Source organism: Halichoerus grypus, chromosome 1, assembly GCF_964656455.1.
Source record: "Halichoerus grypus chromosome 1, mHalGry1.hap1.1, whole genome shotgun sequence".
NCBI lineage: Eukaryota > Metazoa > Chordata > Mammalia > Carnivora > Phocidae > Halichoerus > Halichoerus grypus.
In genome coordinates this window covers 153,596,339-153,614,179 of record NC_135712.1, presented here as the reverse complement: position 1 = coordinate 153,614,179, position 17,841 = coordinate 153,596,339, and the positions used below count along the sequence as shown (strand labels likewise).

Sequence of the window (17,841 nt, the reverse complement as noted above, 5' to 3'; positions counted from 1 at the left end):
ATTATATACATAATACTACTACAATCACAGTTCTGGTGGCTGCCTATTTCCTAAATTCTCTAAGAGACTCTTTTATAGGAGGGAGCACGCTGAGATATTTCTTCACAGCGCTAAATCAGAGCAAGGAACGGACTGCCTTAAATACATTCAATGTGGATTCTAGTTAAACCACAACTCTTGGCTTGAATATGCCAAGATTTCCAAAAACTGGCATACTACACCAACTATAAGTCACACATAATTAACAGTCAAGAATGTCTCAATTTATGTTTTACTAATCTAATTTTTCACAAGACAAGGCAATGCTTTTCAGATAGACCAGCTAGTCACTTTTAAATTCACACTGGATTTTGAGATGTTCTTCACATGCAGGAAGTTAGGTCAAAGAAAGGAATAATTAAAGATGCTTAAGAACACAATTTAAAATATGTCCACATTCTTCGTCAGATCTTAAAACATTACTGAACTAGAAAAAAAGTATTTATTAAGTAATAAAAGCAAATTAAAAATCTATAACTAAAAGGGAAGTAAAAGCAAACTACATATAGTTCTTGTCTGTGGGGCAGAGGGAATGATACAAATATTAACTCTGAATATTAAGGGAAGACACTAATATGTCCTAAAACAAAATGACAAAATAGAATCCATGGCAACAAAGCACAGTTTCATATTGAAAAAAGGTATAGCCCATCATGTAAAATAAATTACAAAACTTTATATACCTCACACAGCTTGAAAATAACATATATAAAGTAAAAGTTGATTAAAATACAAATTTCAGATTAGAGGAGGAAATAGCATAATTCTCTCAGAAAACAACATCAGAATAAAACATGACACAAAGGAACAAAATACATAATTAACAACCTTAAAATATGTATAAAAACTTTGTATATGCTAAGAATACAAATATTTTAATCATACAGGAAATAGTCACCAAAAATCACTGTATATTAAGCCACACAGAAAATCTAAATACTTCCCAAAGCAAAAACCAATCAGGTTGCAGTGTACATTACTGACTGCAATGTACTAAAATTAGAAGTTAAAAACCAAACACCTAAAGGAAAAATAAATTAAATTAAAATTTAAAAAGAAAAGAATTTAAAAAGAAAAAAAGAACCTTTGGGTTAAACAAGAAACAAAACAGTAAAGATAAACTTCAGCAATGACCACAGAGTGAAATCCCCAGGATGTGACCAGAGATTGCAGGAGAGAGCAACATACAGCCTTAAATGTGAGAAATTAGGACAATTCAAGACAATAAAAGAAAAAAAAGAAAAGGGAAACTGAAAGATCCTGGAAAAAAATTAGTAACAATGCAAGAAGAAGTAATGACATAGAAAACAGAAGTGCAGCTGATACATAAAATCAAAACCTGATTCTTTGAAAATAATAGATAATCCTTGAACCAAGTGTCAGTGTTAAGGACCAGTGCACTCTAAAACACATACAAAACTGAACTAAAGCTGCTTAATACAGCAACACCTAGTAATTTAATAAAAGGACAGATTTTAATCTTTGTCCCTACTAATTCTACTAGATATTTGTGAAAAATCACTGACTGATTCCGGCACAATAAACTAACACTACATTAGCGGAAAGATAACTGTCCATTTGTTTTTTAAAGCACTTCTTTATCTCAATCACACAACTATACAAAATTGAAATAAATACAAATAAGAAAAGTTACCCATGAACTCCACCCAATTCATACTTCATCAACCATTTATCAGACTAGTAAGCATCCTCCCAGACACTTTTCTTTTCCTTTTTAAAAACTTTTAAAAAGTTTTATTAGGCAATACTTAAGAAAAAAAAAAAAAGAGCATTACAGTGAATACCTACGTACTCACCACCCAAGTTGGAAATAAACACCACCAATACAGCTGAAACCCTCTAGGTATGCCTGCCCTTCTTCAGAAGTAACTATCTTGACCTCATGCATTCATCAGTACTTTACTCCATGTGCATGCACCCCTAAACAATATAACACTGCTTTGTCTGTTTTAAAATTTATATAAATGTTACAATACTGTAAGTACTCTCACCAATTTGCTCTCCTTAAACATTATGTTTGTGAACACTAGCCATTATGACATACATAGTTCATTAATTTTCACCATTTCTATCATATGAATATCAAACAATGTATTCCCCTACTGATGAATACACAATAATGCTGTTAAAAACACTCTTTGAAAATCTGTGTACATGAGTAAGACCATCTCTAGGGTGTGTACACAGGAAGAGAACTGCTGGGTCTCAGGATTGTGTACATCTTTAACTTTAGTAGACACTGACAAATTGTCTTCTGCATACGACAAGAGTTCCCAATGATCTATAGTCTTACCTACGCTTAGATTTGTCTGACTTTAGTTTTTCCTAATGTGAAAAGTATGAAACAGTATCTGATCATGGTTTTATCTTCCCTGATTATTAGTGAGGCTGAACATCATTTTCACGTTCAGACATTTGTTTCCTCTTCTGTTAATTCTTGGCTTCATTTTCTGACTAGCCTGCTCCACTCATCAAAAATCTCTGACTCAAATATTCTAATGAAAAGTTTTGATGAAGCCTTGTTATCTGTAGTGGGCAGGAACCATTCAATAACCCTTTCTTTTCCAGAACACAGTCTAACATGAAAAGCAGTGTCTTGGTGTACAGAATATTCAGTATAAAAATCAGCACTCTTCAATGTGCTTTTCAATGTGTATCTTTCCTCTTCTTGTAACATGCATTTCCAATGATCAGAAGACAAACAGAAGACTCCTATCTATGAAGTATGACATCATATACATGTAGTATTAGGGCATACTGTTCCAAGATTAAACTAAAAACTGTAAAAGCTGACCATACATTCAACTTAGCAAATCCTTAAAAATTATACAGAAATTCCCATATGACCTTCAAAACAGATATGATCCCAAGGGACAAAGCTGACATAAGCTGAAAAGCAGTAAACACTTCCACCCCAAGTAGATAACTCATGACAAGAGAGAACACATAATGTGTTGGAGTGAAGAGAGGGTAGTTGGGAATGCTCAGGGCTACCAAGATTCTGGAATCCACCATATAGTGATGTCTGTATGTCAATTACCTGTCCCGTACAATGAGGCGGACAATAAGAGCCACACAGGTCTCTGTGGATGGTAAACATGATAACATAGGATGCGATACCTCTATCTGATCCAATTCTATTCCATGGATGAGGAAATAAAGCAGAGAGATCAAGTGCACTCTTCAACGTCACAATTAATAAACGATTCCCATGCCCAAATTCTTCATAATGTATTGTAATATTCATAGTACCTTTCCAACATGAGTCTCAATGACTGTTAAAGGATATGCACAGGAAGAAGCTGACTAGGGGCACTACCAGAAGAATCTAAGAAGATAGGAAATGTACTCAGACCTTCAAAAGAATTACAATGAGTAGATGATGGTTACCTTAAATGATAACTTACTCATTTTTCTTTGTGCTGAAATATACTTTAAACATTTGCCATCTAAAGGGTAAAACAAACTGCCAACTTTAGGAATATATGGCATTCATGAAAGCAAATCTGTTAATTAAGACACATTTAATAAAGTACCTTAAGAAATTATTTTCAGATAAACCACCACCAATTTGACCAACTACACTCTAGCTGGTGGAATTCAAGTGGGCAAATACTGGAAAAAGGTTACCTACCTACTGCAGGTGCATCATACTCATCACCAAGCAGAATTTCTGGAGCAGAATATGCAAGAGATCCACAGCTTGTAGTGAGCTTCTTCCCTGGTTGAAATTTGTTGCTGAAACCAAAGTCTGTCAACTTTACAAGACCTTGTTTTTCAAAGAAGACCACATTCTCTGGTTTTAAGTCTCTGTGAACCACATGGAGTTTATGGCAGTAAGATATGGCATGAACAATCTGAGCAAAGTACTTCTTAGCCAAATCTTCATTAAGTCCCTCTTCGTGTTTCATTATGTAATCGAACATATCTCCTCCATCCCCAAGTTCTAGAATAAGATATAGTTTGGTCTGGGTGTCAATAACTTCATAAAGGCGTACGATGTTGGGATGCTGCACTAGTTTCATGCATCTCACTTCTTGGAAAAGATGACCAGTGGCTAAAGTGTCCAATTTTGTCTTGTCAATAACTTTTACTGCTACTTTTTCACCTGTAAAGACATGCCTGGCAAGTTTAACCACTGCAAAATGACCTCGACCCAAGGTTTTATCCAGATCATATAATCCAGCAATCTTTCCATCATACCCTCGCTTGAATCCTGCCATGCTGGTCCAACAGAAGGAAAAATATCTAGACTGTTTGAAATAGATCTTCTCATATAAGAATATCTGGTGAAAATAAGGAATTCATTTTCAATGTCGCCATGGACATCTACAAAAGAAGAGGAGAAACAAAATTAAGTTTCTGTAGCTTTTTCTCTTACAGCTTTCTCTTTTTTTTTTTAAGTTTTAATAGAAGCTTGAAGTAAATAGAGATATAAAATGAGTAAGGGCCATTTATAACCATCTATATATGTATTTTCGGTTTATGTTATAAAGGCTGCGAATTTAAATGCCATATTAAATTTTGCAAACTGAAAAAAATTAGTTGAAACAAGTTTTTGGTGATGTCAGAAATAAGGAAACTGGCAAGTTTGATAAACTCTGTTGAAAAAAAACCATCTTGCAAAAGTAATTTCATTTAGTGTCTTAAAAAAACAAGGGAAGAACTGACAAAAAAGGGAAAATGGAATAAACATTTGGACAGAAACCCAACAACCTTTTCCTGTTATTCCAAAGCTAGCACTATTTCCCGTAAGCACAAACAGATCCCTTTAGTGAGGCCTCCTCTAACTCTCCCAGCTGGAATTACCTTCCCTACTCCGTATCTCCAACAGCAGCTCGGGACACCCGTATGGTCTTATTCTATAGGTTTTTGTATATGCCATCCTCATCCTAAGACTGTGAAGTTCTGAGGACTCTAAGGTTCTATTTTTTTTTCCCTTCTACCATCCCTTGAACAGTGTTTAACATATACAGGTAATCAACAGTTTATTAAATTTTGAAATTCAACTTCTTTTCAATATGTTTACACGGCGATTATTGCTCTTCTTGTCACACTAGTGCCTAGCTAAGCACACAGTAGGTGCTTAATGTTTGCCGACTGACTGGGACTCACTCTTTGTACTTCTCAGTTATGCTTATCTTTATTACAGTTTTCCAACTCTCAAACAACCCACCATGATCTGATTATATTTCAACAATGAACAACCATGCATTCTTAAACCATCTTAAGGACCATTTGGTTTTAAAGACCGTATCTCACATGGCATTTAAAATTCTAAACCTTTATGAACTCTAAATACAGAAACAGGCTCTTATAAATGACCCTCAGAAAAACTAATGTATAAAATTATACAAATTAAGATATCACTTTAAATCTCACAAATTCAATTCCCATTATTTTTTCTGACCAAAATTTAACAGAATTATAGCAAAATCCAACAAGGAATACAGCCATCTCCCAAGACTAGCTCTGTCCTGTGTGCATACCCCTCCCTTCTGTGAAACCTTTTCTACTGCATGTTTCCAGTTGTTTTATTAAGAATAGTACTTACATTATCTACTCCCACTTAGATGAAAATAACCAAAAAAAGTAAATTGTACGTAAAATGAGGTCATTTTTTTATTTTAAAGCTCTAGTATTACATTTCTTTAAATCTCATTTTTGCTTAAAAGAACCGAAGAAAAGCTAACATTTATTAAAAGCCTACTATATGGGCACCTGGGTGGCTCCGTTGTTAAGCATCTGCCTTCCGCTCAGGTCATGATCCCAGGGTCCTGGGATCAAGCCCCGCATGGGGCTCCCTGCTCAGCAAGAAGCCTGCTTCTCCCTCTCCCACTCCCCCTGCTTGTGTTCCCTCTCTCGCTGTCTCTCTCTGTCAAATAAATAAATAAAATCTCTTAAAAAAATTTTAAAAATAAAAAAAAAAGCCTACTAACATATTTGTGCAGAATGAATCAAAGTGCTACTAAGATTCAAACTGAATTCTTATTTCAAAGCTCACTTTCTTGAACATTTAAGCACTCTAAATGATGTTACATTTAGGATAATATCTGGTGAGTTAAAGTACCAACTATAAAAGAGGAATAAAGTCATTCTCACATACAAAATGAAATGATCTGAAACACATATCTGGGGTCACCACAATATATATACATAGAGAGAAAAAGCTTAAAAAGCCAATGTTAATATGTTTAATGTTTTTTTATATTTTAGTAATTACTATAAATATAAATATTAACTACCATTCACTGAGGAAGTATAATATGTCACTCATATACCAAATGCTTTATGTCATCCTCATTTAATCCTTACAACTGCCCTCAGAAATAGGGATTATTAGCCCCATTCTGAGGCACAGAAATGGTAAGTCACTTGTCGTTGGCTACCAGGCCAGTGTGTAAAAGAGCTAGGATTTGAACCCAGGGCTACCTGACCTCAAAGTCTCTGCTTTTAACAACTATGCTACACGTTTCTACAAACTAATTTCAAAACCAAACTAAGTTAATCCTGTTTCTATAAAGATTTTTAAAATAAGAAACCAGTAATATGTACAGGTGTTGGAGAAAAAGCAAATTTCTTCCATATTACCATGTCATCTGAGCTATTAATTTTAATGGTAAGATTAACAGGGAAATCTGAGTGAAAAGATCTTGCTTTAATTGGATAGTTCCCCCAAAAGAAAGTTTAATTTCGGCATATTTAATTTTCAAAAATAGAAACTCTAAGCTAACTTCAGGGGGCAGAAAACTATCTTTAAATCTCTAATTTTGATTAATTATAAGGGCAGTAATTATCCTTAAAATTCTACCTGAGTCTATGTTTCTACTGTACAAGCTTGTAAATGCAACTTGAGCTTTCAAAACAATTTCAGGCCACCCCCAAGTTATACAATATTTGTGGTTTTTGTTGTTTGTTTTTTTTAAAGATTTTATTTATTTATTTGACAGAGGGAGACAGAGAAAGAGAGAGAGAGAGAAGCAGGCTTCCCGCTGAGCAGGAAGCCCGATGCGGGGCTCGATCCCAGGACCCCGGGATCACAACCTGAGCCGAAGGCAGACACTTAATGACTGAGCCACCCAGGTGCCCCTATTTGTTTTTTTCATCTATCACTTTAGTTTAGATATATTCTTATAAAGTGGCATATAAACCCGATTTTAGAAATAAATCTGAATTTAATTAAATTTTAATTAAATTAATTAGGTTTTCCCAGTTTTAATTTGCCTTATTACGAAAGTAAAAATTGTGTAGACAGATGAGGAAGGAAAGTCTTTTTTTAGGGTCTCCGACACCCAGAAACAATCACAACTAACACTTTGAGGTTTCTCTTCCCAGAACACTACCAGCAAAAAGGTACAATGAAAACAGTTTTTAATCTACTAGTGAGTTCATGGGAAAGAATCTAATAAGGTCTCTTCACAATGAGACTACTCTGGAGTGAAATAATAATCACTTTAACTATCAAGAAATTTACTCTTTTTGTCCTTTGTTTTGTACACATATCCCTTTCCAGGGTCTACAGAACTATAATTATATACCTAAAAACAGGACATTATGATTAACTGAAGGTTGGAAGGAAAAATAACCTTGTTAGTGAACATCTTTTTAAGTACTAGCCCACTGTGCAATCCTACCATCAAGTGCATTTTGTGTTAGCATAGGAAATAACTAAATTGTTTTTTGATCTCTGAGGATCTTCCAGTGACCAAAAGTCATTCTGAACATCAATGCCAAATGTGAAGATGTGGCTTATATAAAGTGCAGGTGACTCTGTAATGGCTCCAGCACATACCCAGCAAACCGCATACTGAATAATCCTTGTTACCACGGTTTCGTTAGCAGCTTCTTTTTCCTAAAAGAAAATACAGGAGGCAATTTTAGTTTAGTTCTATTTAACTTTGCTTAAAGTCAAATTATCCAGACAAACATATAAAAATGGCAAATTTGTCCTTAGTGACCCAGTCTCCTCTCCCATGCCCTATGTGAATTAAAACCCATTCAGAGGATCTTGAGTGAACAGGAATTTAACAGTAACAGATACACAGAGACTGTTCCAGGTAGCCCGGTCAGACAGATTTTTCCACTAGGAGCAGGAGGAAATAATAATCATGAACAGATGATTCGCCATTTTCTAAATGCTTCCTGGGTTGTAAGAGGCACCAAATCCACATTTCATGGATCATCACCAAGAGCATGCAAGCTAGGCACAATGAGGCTTGACTTGCCCAATCAGCAGCGGTGGGCAGCTCCAATCCTGCCCAGCCTGGTTTCCAAGCCCAGCTTGCTTGCAGGAACCCTTGACGGCTCATGAAACACTCACTCCCACAGCCAGGGAGGGCAACCTTTACAACACATGATCTTCTAGCAGGCCAGCAGAAATCAATTACCATGCCAGCATCTGGGAACACATAAAACACCTTCATACCAGAGGCTTTCCATTCGATAGTAAAAAAGAAACTATCACTATGAACACAGAGAATGTGAACGGATCACTGACATCAAAGTCTGTGGCATGGTAAGAGTCCTTGGCTGAGGTGGCCTTACAGTCCTTTCCATAACACTAAAACATCCCACAAATATTGAAAGGCCTAAACATTCACACTAGGCCAAAGCAATTTACACAACACACTAAAGGTAAGCATCCAGGTAATCATGAAGCTCATAAATAGCGCCAGCAAGGTCATGGGCACAGGCCCACCTCTAGAGACATGTGAACCCTGGAATGCTACCTGCTCCTTCAGCTCCAAGTGGGATATGGTAGCTCCTGACATTACCCTTCCTTGCTTCTCTTTCCACCAGCCAGTCCCTAGGCAAGGCAGGCAGCGTGGCTCAGCACTGGGTCTGAGCGCCAGCAACTGTATCTGAATCTGACCTCACCTACCACTGGCCACGGGACCTCAGCAAAACCTGACCTCTCTGTATGATCAGTTTCCTCATTAGAAAATATTAATAGTAAGAGTACAACTTCATAGGTTGTGGTGAGAACTGAATGAGTTAGTATAGGAAAAGTGTTTAGAATGAAGCCTGGCACAGAGTAAGCAAGAACACTAGCTACCACCACCATCATTGTTAAAATGATGGTATTCTCCCTCATCCGAGTAGAAATTCTTCCACCCTACTTCAAGAGAATGAATTCACTGAGCTGTTCAGTTTCCTAAAATGTATTAAATTGAAAATGACTGATGTACGACTGTAATATAAAGAAAATAGTAGCTCTAGTTGGGCATGAAAGTCTGATGATTTTTCAATAAAACATCCCACAAAATCTAAGTATTTGTTTTTAAAATGATAGCAAGATGACTTTCTTTCAAATCTACCTTTTCAAAAAGAATTAAATGCTCCTTTACATTTTTTCCCCCTAAAAGTAATATATTCTTACAGAAAATCTGGAAAATACAGACTAGGAAGTAGAAAGAATAAAAAGGCATCCCATAGTCCTACCCCTGAAGGTAAGCACTATCAATATTTTAGCGATCTTTCTGCAAATACTTATATACAGCTTCTTCCTTATTTTGTTTTACAAAGGAGTGATCATTCTATACATAACTTTATATCTTGTAGCCTGCTTTTTTCACTTGACATATCACTTTCCTTTGTTTTAGTATTTTGCTTCTATTATGAAGTTATGAAATACCTGTACAATATAAGAAAATAAACAATTAGAACACATAAACTGGTAAAAAGAATTTTTTTTTACAAATCATCCATTATTCTACTCTCTGTGACAATCTCTGTTAACAGTTTGGTACACAGCCTTGCCAATTATTTTCTACATATATGCCCAGACATAAATTTTTTTATAAAATGGAATATAGACAGACACAGTCACAGAGAGAAGGAAAAGAGGTTTACAAACACTTTAAAAGTGTTTTCTCTACAAAAAGAGTTGATACAAATTCACTTTAGAAAATCTGGAAAATGCAGGAAAGCACAATACGGGGGGGTGGGGTGGGGAATCACCCGTAATTTCATCTAAGATGTCCTCTCTTTAGCTATTAGTATATATCCTTTATACCTACGTTTCTATTTTTTTTTTTTTAAGATTTTATTGATTTATTTGACAGAGAGAGACACAGTGAGAGAGGGAACACAAGCAGGGGGAGCAGCAGAGGGAGAAGCAGGCTTCCTGGGGAGCAGGGAGCCCGATACGGGGCTCGATCCCAGGACCCTGGGATCATGACCTGAGCCGAAAGCAGACACTTAACGACTAAGCCACCCAGGCACCCCATACCTATATTTCTTTACAAAGCTAAGATACTGTATATGAAGTTTGAGATGACTTTTTCCTCCTTTTTATATAATGAACATTTTCCTACACACTGAGTTCTTGTGAATCGGTATTTTTAATGACACATAACAAAGATGCCATCTTTAAAAACAGCAAAACCACTAAATTAGGCTATTCTAAAGCAATCTTATTTAGCGTATGTTCACACATGCATATAACTGGGCTGGACCTAAATGAAATAGGCCAACTAGTCAAAAGTGTTTATAATATGGAAATTCATGTTTGAGAAACAACCACCAGTATATGTTGCAAGAATATACTGATGTTCTCCCAACTAAAGAGAGAAGCAAACTGAAGTGTGCGGGTGTGGCTGGAGAAGAGGAAGGAAGTGTGGGTGGCTCTACACACATTTTGCAAGCTGCTGAAAACAGTTGTAGACCAGCCTCGATTAAATCTACTGTCAATTTGGAAATGACCCTGTGATTCTTGTCAAAATTCACTTAGACTTTCACTGACATCATCACCACTGCAGTGTGGTCTATATACCAAACAAATGTCTCCTACTCACACCTCTAGGGGAGGACAAAATAGCACACCAAACAAAGGTAGCTCTGCATGGCCAATCCACTGGCATGAGAAAGTAGAGGAGTGGAACAAAAACGGCCATGTGTTTCTCTACATTTTATTGAGGATATTATAAATTTCCTAAAATCAGACCACCAATATTTAAATATGCAAAAACTTCCCCCCAAATTAAATGCTTTAAAAAAATATATCTGTGCCAATGCTCTCCCTCTAATACAGATAACTGAAAAATGAGTTTTTGCAAAACCACACTAAAACTGCGTTTAAGTTTCCTACATACGGAAATTATCTGGTATCTTTTACAAATACCAAAAATGAAAACTGTAATTTTTACTCATGGAAAATACTAGACTAAACTGCATGTTTATAGAAAAACTAATGGAAGTAAAGGAACGAACACTCTCCCAATGAATTCTACCACCCCAATCTTACTGCTAAAATTTCAAAGATACCCATAGGCTGACAGGAAGACAGTAGACTAAATCCTCTGAGAGTATCAACAACCTCCTGGTCAAGCAAAATAAACACAATCCTACATACAGTTGCCACTGCTCTTCTCTCTATCCAAAATAAACAATATTCCACATTTCTAGAACAGCACTCCTCCCCCTGGGAGTTACCAATATAAGCCATAAATCAAAGATGAAGAAACCACAAATAGGTCAAGAGGTCCTAAGTTATGGAAGGATCCAGAGTTTTTCACCGGATGGGCTGAATATTACCATGTGGTTATCACGTAGATTATGTGGTTATCAGGCTGCACTCACTGGGTGGACTCAAGATGGGAACTACAAATTAAAAGATTAAATTATTTATTATGAGAAATGTCCAAAGAGGTAAAACTGTACCTCCAAATGTCTAGGAAAGTATTTTCCAAGGGAAAGTAACTGCCTCCTGAAGTATGTTCTATAAGTTTTCTTCCAAGTGGTCAATTTTAATGGACTGGGGGCAACTGAGGTGACCAGGAATGGCAGACTGAAAGGACTGCTCGGCTCTCCAGGCAGGGACTGGGTCACCAGTGCAGATCGATCTCATGAAGCATTGGTTTACATCATCTTTATTTTCTCTAAGTGAAACAAGCCATGTTCCAGAATCTATCACAGAATTTTAATGTATCCAGGAGTCAGGCGATTTATTAACTGATGTAGAGTAGTACTAATTATTTGTAAAGCAAAAGGGGTTAACATCCAAGCCACAAAACCTGGACTAGCAGTGCAGATAATAAGTTTGAATTCCTAAACAGAATCTGCCTCTTGCTAAAATGATGAAAAATGCTAAGTGTGTCACCAGTTTTGGTGACAGCCCTGGTATAAAGCGCTCACATAATAAATAATGACTTAAGCAAAAGCTGGTATGTAGAAGTTACTCCAAAATACATAAAACTAACCGCAATTACTCCTTGTTGCCAGGAAGACAATATAAGTTGGAAGTTTGGAGAATTTAAAAACTTAATCATCTAAATCTTTCTTCCAAACTTTTATTAATCCTATCAAAACGCATTTTCACTCTCTGTCATCTTTTTCTTTCCCTGCTGATATTGTGATGCAAATGGTCATTAAAAAATGGTCAAAAAAGAATACTGGAACAGAAAAAAATAAACTAACCCATAAACAAAAATACTGGTACCTAACATTACACTGACTTTGACTTAAAAGACTAACTCATTTGAGATTCTCTTATATTAAGACTGCAAATTATTTTATTTCTGAAATTTCTGAAAAGCAATGTGGCAATACATATATCAAGAGCCTTAAAATAATTACTATCTTTGATTTAATAATCTCACTACTAGATTATGTCTTAAAGAAATAAAGATGTTAAAAATTTTTATAGTCAACAATTCAGTGATATTTACATATTCAAAAAATTAGAAATAATCTAAAGGTCTGCAATAAGAAAACAATTAAATCAAAGTACACCTAACATTAACACTATACAGTCATATTTTGAGGCTTTTTAATCTCATGGGGAAATTCTCACAATAAAATGTTAAGTTAAAAAAATTCATATACCAAATTTCATGGCACGATCTCAATTTTTTTTTAAAAGCATATAATTTGTCTGCATATATATTTTAAAAATACCTAAATGTTAAGTTGGTAAGATTATAGAATTTTTTTCTCTTTATGCTTTTCTGTTCTTTTCAAATTTTTGGCAATGAATGTGTGCTGCTTTTATAATCTAAAAAAGATAGTTTATTAAAATTTTGACTTTTTGTACAATTTTCAGTTTCCTTTTCCACTGAGATCTATGAAAAGACTAATTTCCCTAAAAATATATTGTCTAAAACCTACTTATGTCATCTTAATAAACAAGACATATTCAAGGAAATATTTTGCTTCCCTGAGGGACAAGGTATGCAATTCCTTCAGGCTGAGGAAGGAAGAGGAACACAGTCTATTTTCATTAGCAAATATTTGAGCCCTAACTGTGTAGAATACAACACAGTCTCTGTCCATTATAACCTTACAAATAAGCTATCTACACGTAAAAAGATAAATAACTACACAGGTTAGCCTGGGTGAGGTGTGCCAAAGGAAGAGTAGAGGACACTAAGAAGGCAGGATCCCCAAGGACAGGGCAGCCCATAGACCAGAGCTTACCCTTCAAGAGGGAGCAGTGGAACACCACTCCTGAAAGTGGGGGAAACAGGGGCAGCAGAGCATGCACATGGCTGGCTGGCTTCGGAAAGGAAACCATCAGTTTGGGTGAAGTTATGATTTGGGGTAGACGTGAGATAAGTTAGTAGGGTTAAGAAGGCTGATCCTGAAAAACACCCAATGGCTTACCATCTAGGCAACTATAATGGACTCTTACTTTCTCAGAACTAATGGAAAACTTGCCATACTCAATTCATCACTTATCTATCTTTGAATTATACTTAAGTTTAATTAAAGTGTCATTAAAGAGTTAAAAATGCACAGAAGCAGCTTCTAATCATAGAGCTGCTAAGAGGTCTAAACAGAAGAGGAAAACTCTTTAGGTACAACATGAAAGCCACAAAGAAATAAGGTAATTAGAGAATTTAAACCAATTTTAAAAAGTTCGCTGTCCACTTTAAAGTTCCATAAAACACCAATTTTTGTTTTGACTTAGATTAGATCTATCACCCATACAACTTTCCTAAAAACCTACTACAAACCTAAATAGGTGTATATAGAAATGAGTCCAGTCCTATAGCAAAACCACAACTGACTCTGTCTCACTTCAAATTTTTTTAAAAATGTCTTTCACTGCCACAACTGTTCATTTTAGAATTCCAGTTTTGTTTTAATGCAGGTCTCAAAAAGGGTAAACAATGTAATAACTGGCAATCTATGTCAGTACTGAACTCTACATTTGATTCATCACTTATTCCACACAACCAGCAATATAATGGAAATATCATACCCATTTCACAGATGAGAAAGCAGGGCCAAAGAGGATAAGGACTTCCTTTGCCCCAGTCCTACACCTAGCTAAGAGCTGCCTGGGCTGGACTCCAGGTCCCACCGATTCTGGGCCCTCCATTTTTTCGTGCAACAATACAATGCCTCCCGTTTACCTAGGCCCTTCTAGTCCCCAGGGAAATAGCACTAAAATAAATCAATTTTGACAATTCTTGTGTTCTTCCAATGCTGATATGCTATGCTAGTTACCTAGCCCAGCGATCAATTAAATGGAGGAAGTTCCCTAGCACCACTTAATATTAACAAACAATTCCATTAAAGGTTTTTTGAAACTGCTTTTTAAGAAAGGAAGTTACAGGCAAATAACTAGTCAAAAGACAGACTGAGATATTTACTGATCACGTAAAAATGGAACAGCACCTTAAAAATAACTTCACCTTAGAGCTTACATACAATTTTGTGATGGCAAGAACAGCCAGTGGCACAGAACAGCCAACACCAAGCAAGTAATTCAGATAAATTTAGGGAGGTTCTATTTTCTGCTTAAAAATTGTATCCTTTCCCACACTGCAATTTTAATATACTTTGCAAATTACATTCTCTCCATTTGTTTCCAAAAAAGCATTTTCCTTCACAAGAGGATTAGCAAATACATATAAAATAGGAGCGCAAAGGACAAAATCAAGCCCTGGAACTGAGACTATATGAATATTCTCATTCCAAATTTTTTCAGTAGCCCTCATAATACTTTATGCCAATAAAGAGAGAACTGTTTCACCTGTAGAAAATGAACTAAAACAGGAAGCTAAACTTTATTTTTAAATTCAATTGCTCTGCTTTTGTCCACTGCTAACTAAAAGGCTAGAATATTATGACTATTTTAAAAAGAGATCCATAAATACAGTACGTTCTAGTTTCATACTCTCTCCACGAATACTTGTTAGTATCCCGACCTAAGTCTGAAATGAACTTTATCTAAATAAGTTATACTATAAAAGTAAAACTTACATTATCTAAAATGTAATTTCTCTAATAAAGAAAAGCCAACATGGATGAATATGTATTAAATCCAGTTCAATTTATTATTCGAACGTTTTCCCCTAGCTACGCAATATAAAGACAATATAATGGCCTAAGAGGTGTGTATACAGAGGGGGAGGGAACATCGGAGAGGAGCTGGGAGAGCATCCTAAGATTCAGCATTTCAAACTACCACAGGGTCAACCTTTCTTATTATCCTCACCATAGAAGTGCACTTTCAAATGATCAAAATTCATTTATTCAGCAAACATGAGCCACAGCATCATAGCACAGTAGAAAGAGTACCACAGAACCTGGAGCCCAGCAAGTGACTCAACTTCTACAAATAGGCACATCCTAATCTATAAAACAAAGATAATCACCACCTTAAGACAGTTATTATGAAGGCTAAGTGGGATAATATATATTAGCAAGATGCGAGTAGGCTCAATATCATCCACCATTTTCCCCCCAACTTTTCAGAACTGGCCTTCCTCCCAGGACAGTCTGATATTTGAGGGGGGTTATATACTTAGTTTCCCACCTTACACTGATATCCCCTAATAGGCCCATCAAGCTGCCCCTAAATGCCTCTACTAGACATACTAGGAAGATCCCTGCCACAAGGTCTGTATAATTTCTTATAGGGACAGATATGCTACAAGAGGTGTTCTTTCCCCAAAACCTACGTTGGGGAGTTCATAGGAGGCATCTCAGAGAAATTCATTTTCTTATTTGAGCTACGAATTGAAATTGGCAATGATGGGGAAGAGGCTTTTCAGAAAAGAGACCTGAGAGAGCTTAGTGTGACTGGGACAATAATACATATAGAGCATAGGAGATGAGATCAGACAGGTAGGCAGGGGCCAGATACCCCAAGAGTCTTGTATTCCAAGCAAATCAGCTGCAATTCCTTGGGTCTGACAAGCCCTTACCAGAGGGCTTCAGGGCCCAGCTGAAAGGTCACCCTCCTGAGTATGTCCTTCCCCTCCCCACACCCCTGCACACCAGCTCCCATGCCCTCTCACAGCGCCATTCCTTTCCCAGCAGAGCCATTATCACAACTGCAGTTATATAGTTACATGAGTAATAATCTGTGTCCCCACTCAACTAAATGATAACTTCAGTCTGTGTAAGGCCCATGTCCATTTTATTCCACTCTGTAACCTAGGGCCGACTGAGTATAGCATCTACCCAAAATATATAGATACATATTATTAAATGAACAAATGAAAGCTGCCACTAAGAAGGGGGTACCTGAGTGGCTCAGTCAATTAAGCGTCTGCCTTCAGGTCAGGTCATGATCCCAAGGTCCTGGGATGGAGCGCGAGCCCTGCATTGCGTGGGGCTCCCTGCTCAGTGGGGAGTCTGCCTCTCCCTCTTCATTTCCCTCCCTCCCCACCCCCAATTCATGTGTATGTGCTCTCTCTCTCAAATAAATAAATAAATAAAATCTTTAAAAAAAAAGAAGCCAAAGAAGAATCCTGAGCAGGGGAATGGCAATCAGAGATGACAGTTACACAAACTACTCTGGTAGCAAAGTGAAGACCAACCTGTTAGGGCAAGACTAGAGCTGGGGGATAGGTAAAGAGACAACTGAAAATGTTTCCAGGTAAATGATCACTTAATGACCTAAAAATGAAGGCAGCCAGTATGTGGGCAGTGATGATGAGGATTAATGGAGGAGACATGTTTAGGAAGTAGAATCTCAGAACTCAATGCATGGGGGGCAAAGCAAAGAGGGAAATCCAGAATGATTCTAACGGACAGTGGTAGCAAGTGGTGCCATTCACTCAGACCAGAAATACACAGGACAGGAACAAACATTTCCTGAACATCTACTACATGCTAGGATCAAGTGAAAGATTTGCTTCTAGTTCCAAAATTCTATGATTGAAAAACAATTTAAATTTAGCCCAGCTGTATTAAAATGGGTACAGTTTCTATTAATAGGTTGATAAAATCAACAAAATAAGTTTAGATTTTTGAAGTTTCTTCATCGAGACACCACTTGGGTATCCTAACTACGCATGAGGCATTACACTGGTCTGGGGATGCTGAAATGAAAGAAGTGGTCTCTGCCTTCGAGGAGCTGACAGACTTTTAAGTTTGAGAAAAATAACTGCATATCAACAAATGAGCAACTGAGGCCCAGTGGGGCTATGATCTGACCATTTAAATGACCTGTAACCTACACTTCTGGAGCACAGATTTCATAACCTACATTTCCAGCCAATATGTAGTTGAGGGGGTATGTATGTAAACAGACAGACGGACCCAATCCTGCTTTGAACCTGAAGACACTGCAAACTTAAAACATCACAGACTTGTGATCTGTGGTCTGTGACAGACTTTGAAGTAACTGCTGATTAGCCACATAGCAGCACTTTGGAGGGTACAATACAACAAGTAAGGAGAGAGAAAGAGGCCAGGCCTGATTTGTTATGGAAGAGCCTACCTGAGCAGAAGCCAAATGCTGGAGGTGCCAAAGCAGAATCTCAGGAGGCTCTGGAAGCAGCAGAGAAATAAATGTTCAGGGAAGGTACAGCAGGAATCCTC

General features: G+C 36.8%; 1 protein-coding gene across 6 annotated transcripts in view; it reads right to left on the bottom strand.

Moving 5' to 3' along the window:
- The window catches only part of SNRK (SNF related kinase), a 56,613-nt gene that overhangs the window by 35,569 nt on the left and 3,203 nt on the right, over positions 1-17,841 (bottom strand). For 2 of the 6 annotated variants that reach the window (XM_078074091.1, XM_078074095.1), the window contains exons 2-4: positions 7,853-7,912; positions 4,264-4,389; positions 3,695-4,168 (exon numbers count right to left, since the gene is read on the bottom strand). In XM_078074091.1, the coding sequence (XP_077930217.1) occupies positions 3,695-4,168; positions 4,264-4,336 (547 nt within the window). In that variant the 5' untranslated portion in view covers positions 4,337-4,389; positions 7,853-7,912. Of the gene's footprint in view, positions 1-3,694; positions 4,390-7,852; positions 7,913-17,740; positions 17,791-17,841 lie in introns of all 6 variants that reach the window. The other 4 variants (XM_036118818.2, XM_036118820.2, XM_078074094.1 and 1 more) reach the window with 3 other exon arrangements.